Source organism: Salmo trutta, chromosome 1, assembly GCF_901001165.1.
Source record: "Salmo trutta chromosome 1, fSalTru1.1, whole genome shotgun sequence".
NCBI lineage: Eukaryota > Metazoa > Chordata > Actinopteri > Salmoniformes > Salmonidae > Salmo > Salmo trutta.
The window spans coordinates 17207533-17222379 of record NC_042957.1 but is presented as its reverse complement, the minus strand read 5'-3'; the positions used below and the strand labels follow the sequence as shown (position 1 = coordinate 17222379).

At 43.9% G+C, this 14847-nt stretch overlaps 1 protein-coding gene across 1 annotated transcript; it reads left to right on the top strand.

Moving 5' to 3' along the window:
• The first annotated feature begins 316 nt into the window (after window positions 1-316).
• On the top strand, window positions 317-8416 carry LOC115173509 (bone morphogenetic protein 2-like). Its single transcript, XM_029731697.1, has 3 exons — window positions 317-706; window positions 1658-2025; window positions 5654-8416. The coding sequence occupies exons 2-3, from the start codon at window positions 1671-1673 to the stop codon at window positions 6565-6567; spliced, it is 1269 nt and encodes a 422-aa protein (XP_029587557.1). The 5' UTR covers window positions 317-706; window positions 1658-1670; the 3' UTR covers window positions 6568-8416.
• The last annotated feature ends 6431 nt before the right edge of the window (window positions 8417-14847 follow it).

Here is a 14847-nt window from a genome sequence, read left to right as displayed (position 1 = left end):
CGATGAGTAGCCTATTTTCTGAAAAGGAAAATAAAACCTAAAGTTAGATATTTTGAAGCTGTCAAAAGTAACAATGTTAGATCACACGGACGAATACAAGTCTAGGCCTATTATCAAAGAAAGTTTCATATTTGAGTCATTTTGTAAGAGCCGAAAGACATTTAAAGGAGCATGTTGTGTGTGTAGCAGCGCGAGTTTGGGCAGGCTACTGTAGGTGCTGGACTGGTTGAAAACGCACAGGAGGTGCTTTGGAATCGACATGATTGACAGCTCTGCGTTGGTGACATCACTGCACGACAAAAAGCCTCGTTGGGGAAGAGAAGGCACCAATCAATTGGACTGCTAGTGTGCTGCGCACAGGAGAGAGAGATTAAGCTACACACTATACAGTCTGATATTCTACACCCGGTCTCTGCTAAACTTTATCTATAAATTCGCATTTGAAGATGTTCAACGACTTAGATCGGTCCTGCCTACACCAGTCTGCTTCCACCTCATAGATATAACTTTAGGCGATTTTTTATTCTATTGACCAAGACGTCTCCAGATTCCCAGCTGCGGAGATATGTGCGAGAGAAAGGGGTCGGAGCAGTGCACGGACTGTCTTTCGCCCGCAGAGGAAAAGCGTGGAATAAACACGAATTAATGTGGAATTTATTGGAGCCCAAAGCTGGAAGGACGACTGGACACAGCGCTTCCTTATCAGGTAAAACAAGTTAGAGGTATTCATTATTGAAGTCAATGACAACTTTTATATTGAGGGAAAAGTTGAGAAAATCTCATAAACTGTCCATCCGCTGAGTCTTCTGGATCTAATAACCCCGTCCCCCCCCCATTTTGTATTTATATATTTTTTTTGGGGGGGGGGATACATAAATTCCGAAACATACTGTACATACAAAAATTCATACTGGTAGTATTTTAAGGATATGTACTTTTGATGTAGACCTAGATGTGTTTTGATGTCTTGTCTGCGCAGTGGGGTACATATGGCCAGGATACGAACGTCAGATCTCACACCTGCGAGCCCCTTGAAGTAACTCTATCCCGCATGATTCTAGTCATACATTACCGTCAAAGCCTCACCAAATAAACGCTTGTAGCGCTTTCTGACTGCTGCCACGACTGTATCTACTGGAACCTTTTTGATGCCTACATTCTGTCATGCTTTGTGTTCTAAGGTCTATTTCTTTTATACACAACCACCAAACACGTCCTCCTAGCTCTTCTGTAATTGCAGACTTTTTGTCTGCCGTCTTCTCTCTGTCTTATTCCAGTTTCTTTGATTTCTCCTTTTCCTGTAGGCTACCACCCGCTTTTGTTGTTTGACAATTCTCTTTCATAACTTCCTCACCTTGATATTCTGGTGTTTTAGTTTTGCCGCTATAACGTTAAAAGATCAATCCCCTATTGCACTAAGCGTAGCCCGCGGGCTATGTTATTGCCAACCTTTATGTTCTTTACTTCAAAGTGACGTGTCTTTTCTTTTAACCTGCTTTAATACAAATTGCAATTATATGGAAGAAGAAACAATTTATGGCAGCTGAGCTGGGGGAATTTTACAGTGAACCTCCGATGTCTCTCCTGTCGATAGCTGTCTGTGTGCTGTGTCGGCGGCGCATGTGTATTGACATAAACTGCTCTCCTCTCCTCGCAGGGACTAACTGACCATGGTCGCCGTGTTTCGTTCTCTCATGGTACTGCTGCTGGCTCAGGTGTTGCTGGGAGGCGCTGCGGGACTAATCCCCGAGGTTGGCCGGAGGAAGTACAGTGAGTCCGAGAAGCAGAGCCCGGAGCAGTCGGATAACTTTCTCAACGAGTTCGAGCTGCGGCTCCTCAACATGTTCGGACTTAAGCGGAGGCCGAACCCGAGCAGACAGGCTGTGGTGCCTCAGTACATGGTGGACCTGTACCGTATGCATTCGTTGAACGGAGACCACAGCACTAAACGGCCCCGGAGCATGGGGAGGCACGCAGAGAGAGCCGCCAGCAAGGCCAACACGATTAGAAGCTTTCACCATGAAGGTACGTATTAGTGGCATATTTCACCTGGCAAGGTAGAGCACCTCTGCTCCTTCAGACATGTCAAACCTGTATTTAAACATGACTCAGAGTGTGAAGAGGATTTTCAAAGCAATTACACTTTTTTATGACAGGCCCACTCATATCCTAACAGAGTGACACGCGTCAGTGACACACACCCTTTACAAGTAGATCATAAAATAACAAAGGGTGATTTAACCATGTAACGAGTAAAACTCATTGTCAGGGTTCGACAGAGAAGTACATGATGTGTAACTTTGAAGTGCAAAGTAGCCTAATCCCTGAAATATGCGGTGATGAAACCCGTTACCCGGAACATTCCATTGACAGTGCTATAACAGGCATCAAAACATCAAGGGTCATTTGTTTCTTAATAATTGATGGTGTTTGCGTGGGCCCTGAAAACAGTTTTTCCAGACACGCACCACAGGAGAGGGATAAAGAAAGGGCGGTGTGCGTGCGCAAGTGATAGTCATCGTCCTGCTGCTACTTCAATAACACACGACATGACATTACACTACACTGTCTACACACGCATTATGACAGAGGCCACTGTGGCAGACATTGCTCCGTCTCATTTTTAGACAGGACTAGTCAGTTCATTACTCATTCTGGTTTTGGGGGTGAGCGTTATCCTTTTCCAATCGCTCTCTCAAGGCGCACTCTTTATGCGCAATTACGCACGTTCAAATAATAGAACCACGCAATTAGGCGTACATACTTATTATGTAGCTGCATATGCGTCGCTAACTGCGTGATTGTACATTAAAACTACACATTTATATACCTCAGAAACACATGCAGACCAGATAATTTTTTCAGTATAGGCCAATTGGTCTAAATGCTCAAATAAATATGAGGTATTTGATCCAACTGGATCCAACTGGAGGCACACATGGACATTTTCTTATGGTGATGTGAACTCTGGTGGTGTTTTTTGATTTGGTAGTGTATCTGTACTATGTTGTATAGTAGCAGTGGGTAGAGAGGTAGGCATCAGAGGATGTCTAACCCTCTAGTCTAGTGTTACAAGGCAAATAGCTCATCTGGGCACTACATTTACAGTGCTGCAACAAACACACCAGAACAGTTAATAATGAAACATGAAAACCAAATATTGAAACTTTAAAAAAAAGCATTTTCCCTCATGCTTTTTGGACAGTCTATCTGATAGTACCTGTCTTTTAGTTGGCTCTGGCTCCAGTAGTGTACGGTACATGCCCAATGTGTCCATGGAGGGCCTTCTACACAGACTCCTGAGTGTTGCACTGCACAAGGAAGTTTCCACCCAGTGAATGACTCATTGGAGTGGTTGGGTCAGGATGGATGGGTGGTTGGGTGTTCTCCTCTCCTGATGCCTGGTCGGGATGACACCCAGTGGACTAACTGACACACTACAAACACCACTGACACTAAAACACCACTGACACTACAAACACCACTGACACTAAAAACACCACTGACACTAAAAACACCACTGAAACACTACAAACACCACTGACACACTACAAACATCACTGACACTACAAACACCACTGACACTAAAAACACCACTGAAACACTACAAACACCACTGACACACTACAAACATCACTGACACTACAAACACCACTGACACTAAAAACACCACTAACATTAAAAACACCACTGACACTAAAAACACCACTGAAACACTACAACCACCACTGACACACTACAAACATCACTGACACTAAAAACACCACTGACACTACAAACACCACTGACACTACGAACACCACTGACACTACAAACACCACTGACACTACAAACATCACTGACACACCACAAAACCACACTGGAGGCATGGTGACTGGGACTGAGACCACTCACTCCACTAGTGTAAACTTCCACTTGACTCCACACCTTAATTGTAGCCATTTGGGATACATTTCAGCCATGTTTGGTTGTTTACCCTTGCATCCTCCTGTCTTTTCATCCAATGCTCCAGTGCAGCATGGTTTTGGGTATTTTGATTGTTCCTATGGTAGAAGTGTGAAGAGTGGGGGGTCCTATATGTTAAATATACGTGTAGCTACACATGTAAACCATAATGTCAAAGCCTGAAGCCTTATCCATTCTTCACATCCGTTCCGTGATATTCATTTCAGAGGGGCAATTCATTTCTGTAATATCGGTTTTCAATTTTATTTTGTTATTTTTGCCAAACAGAACATTTCCAGGCTTAACTCAGTAACCGGCTGCCAAAGACAGCAGAGATGAATGACCTGATATTAGCCGTTATCTTTTGTTTTGGCCCACAGAGAGCCAAGAAATTAGGAATGTTGATACACTCATATCTGTGGTTCACAACTCTTAGACAAGCCCCAACATGTTGTTCACACAGTGCATGCAGTACCTCCTTCACTCACACAGCAGGGTTCTGGATAGAGAGAGAGAGGGAGACAGGGGAAAGGGGAGAGAAAAGAGAGAAAGATTTGGAGCTAAAGAGAGAGAGAGGGGGATTTGGGGTGAGGAGAGAGATAGAGAGAGAGCGAAGGGGAGAGAGGGATTTTGGAGTGAGTGGGCGAAGGAGAGAAATAGAGAGACGGGGTTTTCCCACATCAGTAAGGATTGATGGGTCTAATTGAGGTCTTTGTGCTTCTGGAGAGAGATTTAGGATGAGGGGGTGGAATTTCCTAAATGCCTCCTTTGAAAACGCCCTGAGTTCAAAGTTAGTGTTTATTTACCACTCCAAACAGATAACAAGCATGTCTTTGTGCCATCTGTAAAACACTTAAAGGTAAATGTAAAAAGTTTGACTACAATCAAGAAAATATAAGTGCTGACATTGACAAATGTATGTGAAATTTGTTTTACACACTAATGTTAATAATTCATTCTCAATCAGGCCAAATATGCACATAGGAATAAAAATGTGTAGCTATAGACTGCTACAAAAAAGGTATAAAAAACATGAAGATAAATGAGCCATACTTCCCTATGGCCCGTAATTATGTCATAATAATCGAGCTTTGATGATTCCATGATGGACGACAATTCCTTTTTCCACAATAATAACAGCACTTCATCATGTAGCAGCCACATCCTAAAGGGCAGACATTCTCCATGGCATTTAGTGGCCTCACATGCATAATGGTTAGATGCTATCACTGGTCTTTACTAGATCTTATCAACATTGGAACACCACTGCTTTGATGTCATGACATTTCCTCTGATGAAATGTATGAACCTGACCATATTGCAGCTCGATGGTCATAACTGTTAGCCTTTGCCTTTACACTGGATTTAGTGAGTGTGTGTATGATGACATGAATGACAACAATGTCTCTGTGTTGTAGTGAGCTGTGGAAAGAATAACAGTTTGTCAGGACAGTAAACCTTTGTCAATCTTCTTCCCTGTTCCTGTATAATCTATAAAGACATACATGTTTGCCTCTACATTTTTTACATTGCAGCATGCTCTCTTAGTGGCTGTCCTCCACTCCCAGTAACTTTCTCCATGGAGTTACTCTACCACCTTTATCAACACAACCTTTGCAGTAAAAAAAAACATGTCCTAATCTTAGCCATAAATGTCTATGTCAACATCATCCACTGACCCTAGCTCTCTCCTTCTCCTCTCTTGTAGAGTCCATGGAGGCTCTGGCCAGTCTGAAGGGCAGGACAACCCAGCAGTTCTTCTTCAACCTCACCTCCATCCCTGGAGAAGAGCTTATCACCTCTGCAGAGCTCCGGGTATACAGGGACCAGGTCCTGGGGGCCACAGCAGCTCCCACCAGTAACACCAGTCACAACAGCAGTAACAGCTCCAGTACCAGTGCTGGTGGCTTCCATCGTATCAACGTGTACGAGGTGTTTGGAGCCCCTGCGTCTCCCCGTGGGGAACCCCTGACACGCCTCTTGGACACGCGGCTGGTGCAGGACTCTCTGAGCCGCTGGGAGAGCTTTGACGTCAGCCCCGCCGTGTCACAGTGGGCCTCTGGGGGGCGCCACAACCACGGCTTCCTGGTTGAGATGCTCCACCCAGACACCCTGGGGGGCGAAGAGGGCCAAAGACGGAGACGACACGTCAGGGTAAGCCGCTCCCTCCACGGGGACCAGAACTCATGGCCCCAGGCTCGCCCCCTGCTGGTGACCTACGGTCATGACAGGCAGGGGAATGCGGTGCTGCACAGGGACAAGAGACAGGCAGCAGGCCACAGGAAACAGAGGAAGAAGCACCAACACAAGGCCAACTGCCGCAGACATGCCCTCTACGTGGACTTCAGCGACGTGGGCTGGAATGAGTGGATAGTTGCACCCCCTGGCTACCATGCCTTCTACTGCCACGGGGAGTGCCCCTTCCCATTGGCCGACCACCTCAACTCCACCAACCACGCCATCGTTCAGACGCTGGTCAACTCTGTGAACTCCAACATCCCCCGGGCGTGCTGCGTGCCCACAGAGCTTAGCCCCATATCACTGCTCTATCTGGATGAGTATGAGAAGGTCATCCTCAAGAACTACCAGGATATGGTGGTGGAGGGATGTGGCTGCCGGTGAGACACACAGAGACAGAAGGATGGAGGGATGGAGAGACTCAGAAAGAGAGAGAGAGCGAGGTTATATGGACAGTTTCCCAATGAAGATGTTTTATTTATATGACAGAAAAGACACAAACATAACTATTTTGGAAGAAGATTAAAAAACAAATATATATGAATATATTTATGTGTGCTTAAAGTTGGGAAAAAATAAATATTTTATTCAGAGGAATAATCCTTTACTGGTTTTGAAAATGTATTTCTGATGTACATTTCGAAATGGGTGCAATACCACATGAAGTACAATGCTCAGATTTTTATTTGTATTTATTTCTATTATAACCACTTTATTTGTAAATAAATAATGTGTATTTATCGTGAGAAAACAATTTGGTTGCTCCAATTGTCCACACTTGTCCAGCTGACTTCCCAATGTGTGTTTAAAAGCATTCAAATCAAACTAAGGATGTCATGGGGTCAAAAGTAGCAGAACCTCTCCCACATAAATTAGCCGCAAAAAAACTGAGAAGACAAGGTTAAAAGCTAACTCTCTAACAGTGAATGCCAAGATGAAGCATTTACACCTCTTATGATAAACATACAGTAACTGGAGCCTGGCGCTGTGTTTTGAAAGGGTCAGTGTAAGTGATGTAATGGTCTGCAGTGGGGTACAGAATCACAGAAGGGTCCAAGGCTGCTACATCTATACAGATGTTATAAGGTCTCTGGGGAGGACTGGGAAAACACAGCGAGATGTTTTCCTCCAGTAGGTTTACATGGAATTGCACAGAACTCTGGGAAGGAAAGCTGAGGTAAAAGTTAACCCCTGGGAATAGTTCATTTTCTTAACTTAAAAGAGAGAAAGAGAGAGAGAGGGGAAGTAGGGAGAGAGAGAAAGAAAACAAACAAGCTGAGTTGTGTGTCAGTGTGTGAGGGATTTGTATTGTGTCTGTGCTGTGCTGGGCTGTGCTGGGCTGTGCTGTGAGTTTGTTGACTGTGCGATTTGAGACATGACAGGCTGCGAGCTATCAGACAGACACAATGGGCCCTCAGCAAAGACACGAGGTCTACAGCTGCTTTAATTAATAAAGACAATCAAACAAACACACAGACACAGGTGTACCTGCTCCATATGCACATGCTCAGGCACATTCTCCCGCTTTTGGCTGCCTTCTGTTGTGGTTTTGGCAACAGTGGGAATAGTTCTGTTAAGCTCTGTTATACCTGGTTCTAACTTGCGTCCTTTGTCCTGATCTTGTCCACATTCTGATTGTGCCCACATTTTTTGACAATAAAAAAAACACATTGTGATCTGATTGTGATCAGAGGTAGTAGTCAGACACGTCTAGATATCTTACAAGTGTAAATCAATCTGGACAGTGAAACTATTTAAATAATCATTATTCCACCCTCTAAATTCATTGACAGGCACCATTGACTGATTGCATCAATATGTGTCTTACAATAGATAGATAAATATGATTTTGAAAGAAAAGCTGTGAAATAATTAGCATAAAGGAAAGGACCAGGAAATATGTCCACAATGCAGATACAGTGGACGGAAAACAGACACATGTTAATACTAGGTGTAGACATATTTCTGTAAATGTTGGCACTGTAACAATATAGACAAGATCAGGACAAAGGACCCATGTTAGCACCAGGTATAAACGGGGCTTTAGAATGAATGAACACTAACAAACAACACTCCAAGTGACAAACAACCGGATTATTGCTCATATTTTATTCATATGGACAGATAATGGTAGGATGGGATGGCAAAAACAAACCATATCACATGTCGAAGACAGAGCACAGGCATAAAGGTTAGAATTAATATCTTAATACTTTTATTGTTCTCAGAGAAGTAATGCAATCACTAGCCTACACGGAGTGACTGGGAATAGTCCTAAAAGAGACAGATGAAATACATACCGTAGCCACACTGGCGGGGTAGATAATGAGAGAGGGAGAAAAAGAGAGAGGAAAGTTTGTGGAGTTTGACAGACTGTTTTCTGCTGTGTTTGCATTAGACAGAGTTTGGAACGGAACACAAGGCAGCTCAAGAAGCTCTAAATATAATGTTTTTTATATGAGTGCACATTGGAACCATGGAATGTTGGTTTTAAACTCAGACACATGCATGCACTCACTTGCAGAGAGCAACCCAACATGCTTGTTTTTTCAATCAGCAAAGACTGGTAGGCTTTTTCTTCTGGGGAAACAATCCATTTTAACAAACATTTGCTTTCAACTCAAGTTCATCTATTGTTTAATAATACAGGAGTTACATTTCCAAATGGCTGACAGTTTAATGGTGAAATGTCTTATCCTTAAGTCCCTAAGTCCTAAGATAACAACTTTCACTCATTCTCTGATGTTTTGCCATTGTGTATATTGAGAAGTCATTGTGCAACAGACAGATGTTATTTTTATTTTTTTAACCTTTATTTAAGCAGGGACCAGGCTCCATTGAGAACAGGCTCTTTTTCACAAGGGAGTCCTGCATATACAGTTTCATGAGACAAAAACAAAAATCTTATACAATATAAAACAAGTAAAATACAGCAAAATACAAATATTAAAGAAAAACTATTACATTCCTCAGTAAGAAGATGACCTAATACCTAATCTTACCCAGCACCCACCTGGGTGATGCAACAAGCAGCCATTTTGAGCTAGAGCAGTTCCAGTCCATCAGTTTCAATCCCCTGGCCTACACATGTTATTTTATTTTACCTTGTATCCGTTCCCCCGAGAGTTCTCATCTGGTGTCCATTTCTGTAGTGTAGACCCCAACTGCAGAACTCAGCGCAGCACATGGTCCCCCCCATAGCCCTGCCAGTAGCACCACCTGTATGCCTGCCTGCCTGCCTGCCTGCCTCCCTGTCTGCCTTTATGCCTGTCTGTGTGCCTTTCTACCTGCCTGCCTCCCTCCCTCTCCCCTCCCTCTCTGCCTCCCTCCCTACCTACCTTGCCACAGCGCACCATTTTAATGGACTTCAGGAGAAGGTCACTTCGCTGACAAAGTTATTGAAAATGTGATGAAAATCAACTAAATGTTCAACAGTAAAACTTTAAACCCCCCTCCCCCCCCAAAAACTGAACTGCCAACACTTTTAGGTCATAAGAGGGGGAGAGTGGGTTGGAAGAAAATGCCTGTGTTAAAACAATGTTAGATTTAATGGTTTGCCTTTATAGCTACAGTCTATAAACCTTTCATTGGATTGGGGGGAAATACTGCTCCCAGGGTGGGGGACACGTGTGGTGTACTCCTGAATGTTGCCCCCCTTGCCCCCTAATCCAACTCCACTTGGTTCCGGTACTCTGTGTCAGCCAGTGTTTCTCACCCCCCAGGGGCTCGCTTTAGGGCCAGGTTTATATCAGCACCCCCCTCCTCCCACCCCACCCCACCCCACCTCCTCCCCTTCCTCTCTTAGGGGACCAAGGTTGGAGGTCACAGTAATGATCTACTATGACTCACTTCTACCACAGCTCTGACTAGCAGACTTGTCACTTTGCCATAAGCTGTTTGTGACAATGCAAAGTGAAACTCCTCAGTTCTATTAGGGTAGACTACCACGAGCTCTGCACACTGTCAGATAAGACTGTGTGTGTATGTTTCTATTATGCCTATGTATTATGGTTTAGCTAAAAACAACTGTGAAATATGCTGTGAGAGATATGCTTGGTTTAAAGGGGTCCTCCTTCACCTGCTACACAAGCCTCAAACAAAATCCCTCTGCAAACTCAAAGCTGGTTATTTTCTTCCTTTTCTGAGCATCTGGTAAATAAGTTAAAGGTGTGCTTCTCTGTTTTTGTTTACACACAACAGAACGGCTGCAGAACTGATGAGAATAACATTGAGAGAGAGGGAGAGAGGGACTCTCTCTCTAACTGGCATGGCAGGCCCATTCGTTTAGCTGTGTGCAAACCACACCAAAAGTATCTGCAGCTCCAACAACCAAAATCGTAAGGGTTCTGAAATCAGATTTCCAGATTTCTGGCGGTGCTCTATTTGGAAAGTGTGCGGCGTGCCGTGCACCTTTGATGAAGCGAAGTGCTCCGTCCGTCGCTATGGGAGATCTCGGCCCCAGCCTCTCGCCAGGCAGGGTGGGGCGCTTGTCACTCTTTCTTTCTTCTTCTTTTTGTCTTTTTTTCTTCATGTGCTGCACGCTAATTTTAGAGGTGGTGCACTGCACATGGTGTTTTTTCTGTTTTCCGAGAAGCATCAGTGAGATGACGTCCAGCGTAGCTGAAACTGTGGCATCAGTGAGATGACGTCCAGCGTAGCTGAAACTGTGGCATCAGTGAGATGACGTCCAGCGTAGCTGAGACTGTGGCATCAGTGAGATGACGTCCAGCGTAGCTGAAACTGTGGCATCAGTGAGATGACGTCCAGCGTAGCTGAGACTGTGGCATCAGTGAGATGACGTCCAGCGTAGCTGAAACTGTGGCATCAGTGAGATGACGTCCAGCGTAGCTGAGACTGTGGCATCAGTGAGATGACGTCCAGCGTAGCTGAAACTGTGGCATCAGTGAGATGACGTCCAGCGTAGCTGAAACTGTGGCATCAGTGAGATGACGTCCAGCGTAGCTGAAACTGTGGCATCAGTGAGATGACGTCCAGCGTAGCTGAAACTGTGGCATCAGTGAGATGACGTCCAGCGTAGCTGAAACTGTGGCATCAGTGAGATGACGTCCAGCGTAGCTGAAACTGTGGCATCAGTGAGATGACGTCCAGCGTAGCTGAAACTGTGGCATCAGTGAGATGACGTCCAGCGTAGCTGAGACTGTGGCATCAGTGAGATGACGTCCAGCGTAGCTGAGACTGTGGCATCAGTGAGATGACGTCCAGCGTAGCTGAAACTGTGGCATCAGTGAGATGACGTCCAGCGTAGCTGAGACTGTGGCATCAGTGAGATGACGTCCAGCGTAGCTGAAACTGTGGCATCAGTGAGATGACGTCCAGCGTAGCTGAAACTGTGGCATCAGTGAGATGACGTCCAGCGTAGCTGAAACTGTGGCATCAGTGAGATGACGTCCAGCGTAGCTGAAACTGTGGCATCAGTGAGATGACGTCCAGCGTAGCTGAAACTGTGGCATCAGTGAGATGACGTCCAGCGTAGCTGAAACTGTGGCATCAGTGAGATGACGTCCAGCATAGCTGAAACTGTGGCATCTGTGCTGCAGCTCTGAACACATCAAACAGGCCCTCGTTTGTCCACACAGTCAACAGGAGAAACAAATATGGAAATGGATTTTCCAGAATGACTGGGAGAGATGATAGTACTTATTCTTATATAGTATTTTATTCCATTGTGTGTGTGTGTGTGTGTGTGTGTGTGTGTGTGTGTGTGTGTGTGTGTGTGTGTGTGTGTGTGTGTGTGTGTGTGTGTGTGTGTGCGTGTGCGTGTTTATGGTTTTACTATCCTTGTGGGGACCAGAAGTCCTCACAAGGATAGCAAAAAAAAACAAGTGAACATTTTTAACGGTCCCCACAAGGAAAAAGGCTATTTTAGGATTAGGGGTTAGCAATAGGGTTAAGGTTACAATTAGGGTTAAGGGTTAGGAGTTAGGGTTAGGTTTGGGTTTGGGGTTAGGGTTAGGGTTAGGTTTGGGTTTGGGGTTAGGGTTAGGGTTAGGGTTAGGGTTAGGTTTAGGTTTGGGGTTAGGGTTAGGGGTAGGGTTCGAGTTAGGTTTAGGGTTAGGGTTAGGTTTAGGTTTTTAAATGGGAATCAATTGTTTGGTCTCCACAAGAAAAGTAAAACAAATGTGTGTGTGCCTTCTCGTGGTAGTGGAGCTAAGCCACAGTTCACTGTCAAGGGCCTACTCATTCTATAAGAGGCTACATTGTTAAAGACTTCACCTCAAGGCAACATGGATGGACATGAGTCTATTCCAGGCAGCCAGTGTATGATGGACTCACCAATAGGCAAACAGGGATCCATGTGTCATAGTTTTATATCCTGAACTGACCAATTAATCCACCAGCTAAAGACCACATTACAGGAGTCTTCACAAACAAACCTTGGCTTACTCACCTCAACATTAAGTCTTGTCACAGTTTCCCCTGTGAGTATGTTGCGTGGATCTGTCGCTCTCTCCAGGTCCCAACTGGATCTGGAATCAAAAGACTGAAAAAACAAATGTTTATAAAAAAAAAAACAGACATCATGGCAAACAGTTTATAAATACATTATTTAGTATTTATTCAACCTGTATTTAGAAAGATAAGTCATCAAGATGATATTTTACAATATTGTCCGTATTATATAAGGTGACTAAATATACTAGTGTAGAAAAACACATAACATTTCATATGATCAAGAAGCCATTTTCAGTAACTTATAAATTATTACAATGCTTCAATAAAGTTGTTATAAACTGTGCATCAGACTTTGCCTTTTGTTCTTGACTTCAAGTATGTACACGATTCCCTCAATGCTTTGAATTTAAGGATCTTTACCTTTGTAGCCTGTCTGTCTGTGGACCCACTATGTCAGAGAATGATAGAGGGAGAGAAAATCAAGAGAAGGGAGAGAGGAGAGAGAGATAAAGAGAAATAAAGAGAGGGAGAGGGAGGGAGAGAAAGAGAGGGAGAGATAGAGGGAGGAAGAGAGAGAATAAATAAAGAGAAATAAAGAGAGGGAGAGTGAGAAATGAAGATACAGAGCGAGCGGGGCATTAAGGAAGGACATCCATACAGAGGGTTGTGAAGAAGGGGAATCAGTGTGGTTATGGGGAGCGTTCTCCATCTTAGTAGCAGGAAGTTTTGAGATTAATGACTACATGACAAGCCTAGCACGCCACGTTGATAAATGTCAATCTACTGAACTGTAAATGTCATAATGACACATGATATACGCTAGCTGTTGTATTTCAGTATATCACACAGTGTTGGGGAGTAATGAAATATATGCAGTTCAACAAGTCATTTAATTACATTTCGCAGTAGCTTGGTGGTAGTTGAACTAAATTCAAATCTTGGCAGTGTATTCATTAGTCAATTACTGTTTTGCCATGCAGTGGTGTAGTTAATTACTAGAACTACACTATATTTATTTTGCAAAAATAAAATAAAATATGGGTAAAGTAGGCAAGAATTTCCTTGCTTTTTTGACACCAGACCTGCCTAATAGGCTAAATGACACATTCTGGTAACATCTGACTACAGAGTGATCTGTTTTTGCAATGTAAATCTATGACATTTCAGATTTAGGGATGATCATTTTTCACAAAGTAGTTTGGATGTAGTGAACTACTTTTTCAAGTAACTTTAGTTAAGTAAACTATATTTGTTAAGGGTAGCTTTAGTGTAGTTTAATTTCTTCCAGTGTGAAGTAATTGGTAGCTTGGTAAACTATCTTTTCAGAGTAGCTTCCCCAACTCTGATATCACACAGGTCAAAAACGACTCTCATTTTCACAGTAACTTCTCCAGCTCTGATATCACACAGGTCAAAAACGACTCTCAGACTTGTCGAAGGTAGCCTATTTGATGGCCTTAGGTTGACCATGGCTGAAAAGACCAAGGCTGAGAAGACACTGGCTTGATAACAGTGACTTGGGTAACGTTTCTTACGTTCTTAACAGGGGGCAAAGTTCAAGGTGCAAAATCAGGTTTTTATTAAATAGTAGGTACTACAAAATTATGGTTAGAAAGATATCTCCTAAGAAAATACAAAAACACTGTCAGAAAAATAGGTTCCTAAATCAAAAGGAATAGGCCTAAGTAGGCATTTCTATCAACTCACCCGGAACAGGTGGGGGTCTACCGGGCTCTGTCCAGTCTTCCCCTGTGAATAGACAAGAAATGAAACTATTTAACGGGGGAAATGTGGGTCGGACATAGGGTGCCAAGGCATCAAAATAGTGTACATATCATCAAGTAATGTGTTTGGGCTCCTGAGTGCCACAGCGGTCTAAGGCACTGCATCTCAGTGGAAGAGGTATCGTTACAGTCCCTGGTTCGATTCCAGGCTGTATCACATCCAGCCGTGATTGGGAGTGTCACGACTTCCGCCGAAGTCGGTGCCTCTCCTTGTTCGGGCGGCGGTCGACGTCACCGGCCTTCTAGCCACCGCCGATCCACTTTTCATTTGTTTTGTCTATGTCTTACACACCTGGTCTCACTCACCCAATTACCTGTTTATTATTTAACCCTCTCTTCCCTGTGGCTCAGTTGGTAGAGCATGGTGTGTGCAACACCAGGGTTGTGGGTTTGATTCCCATAGGGGGCCAGTACAACAAAAAAATGCATGAAATGTATGCATTCACTACTGTAAGTCGCTCTGGAT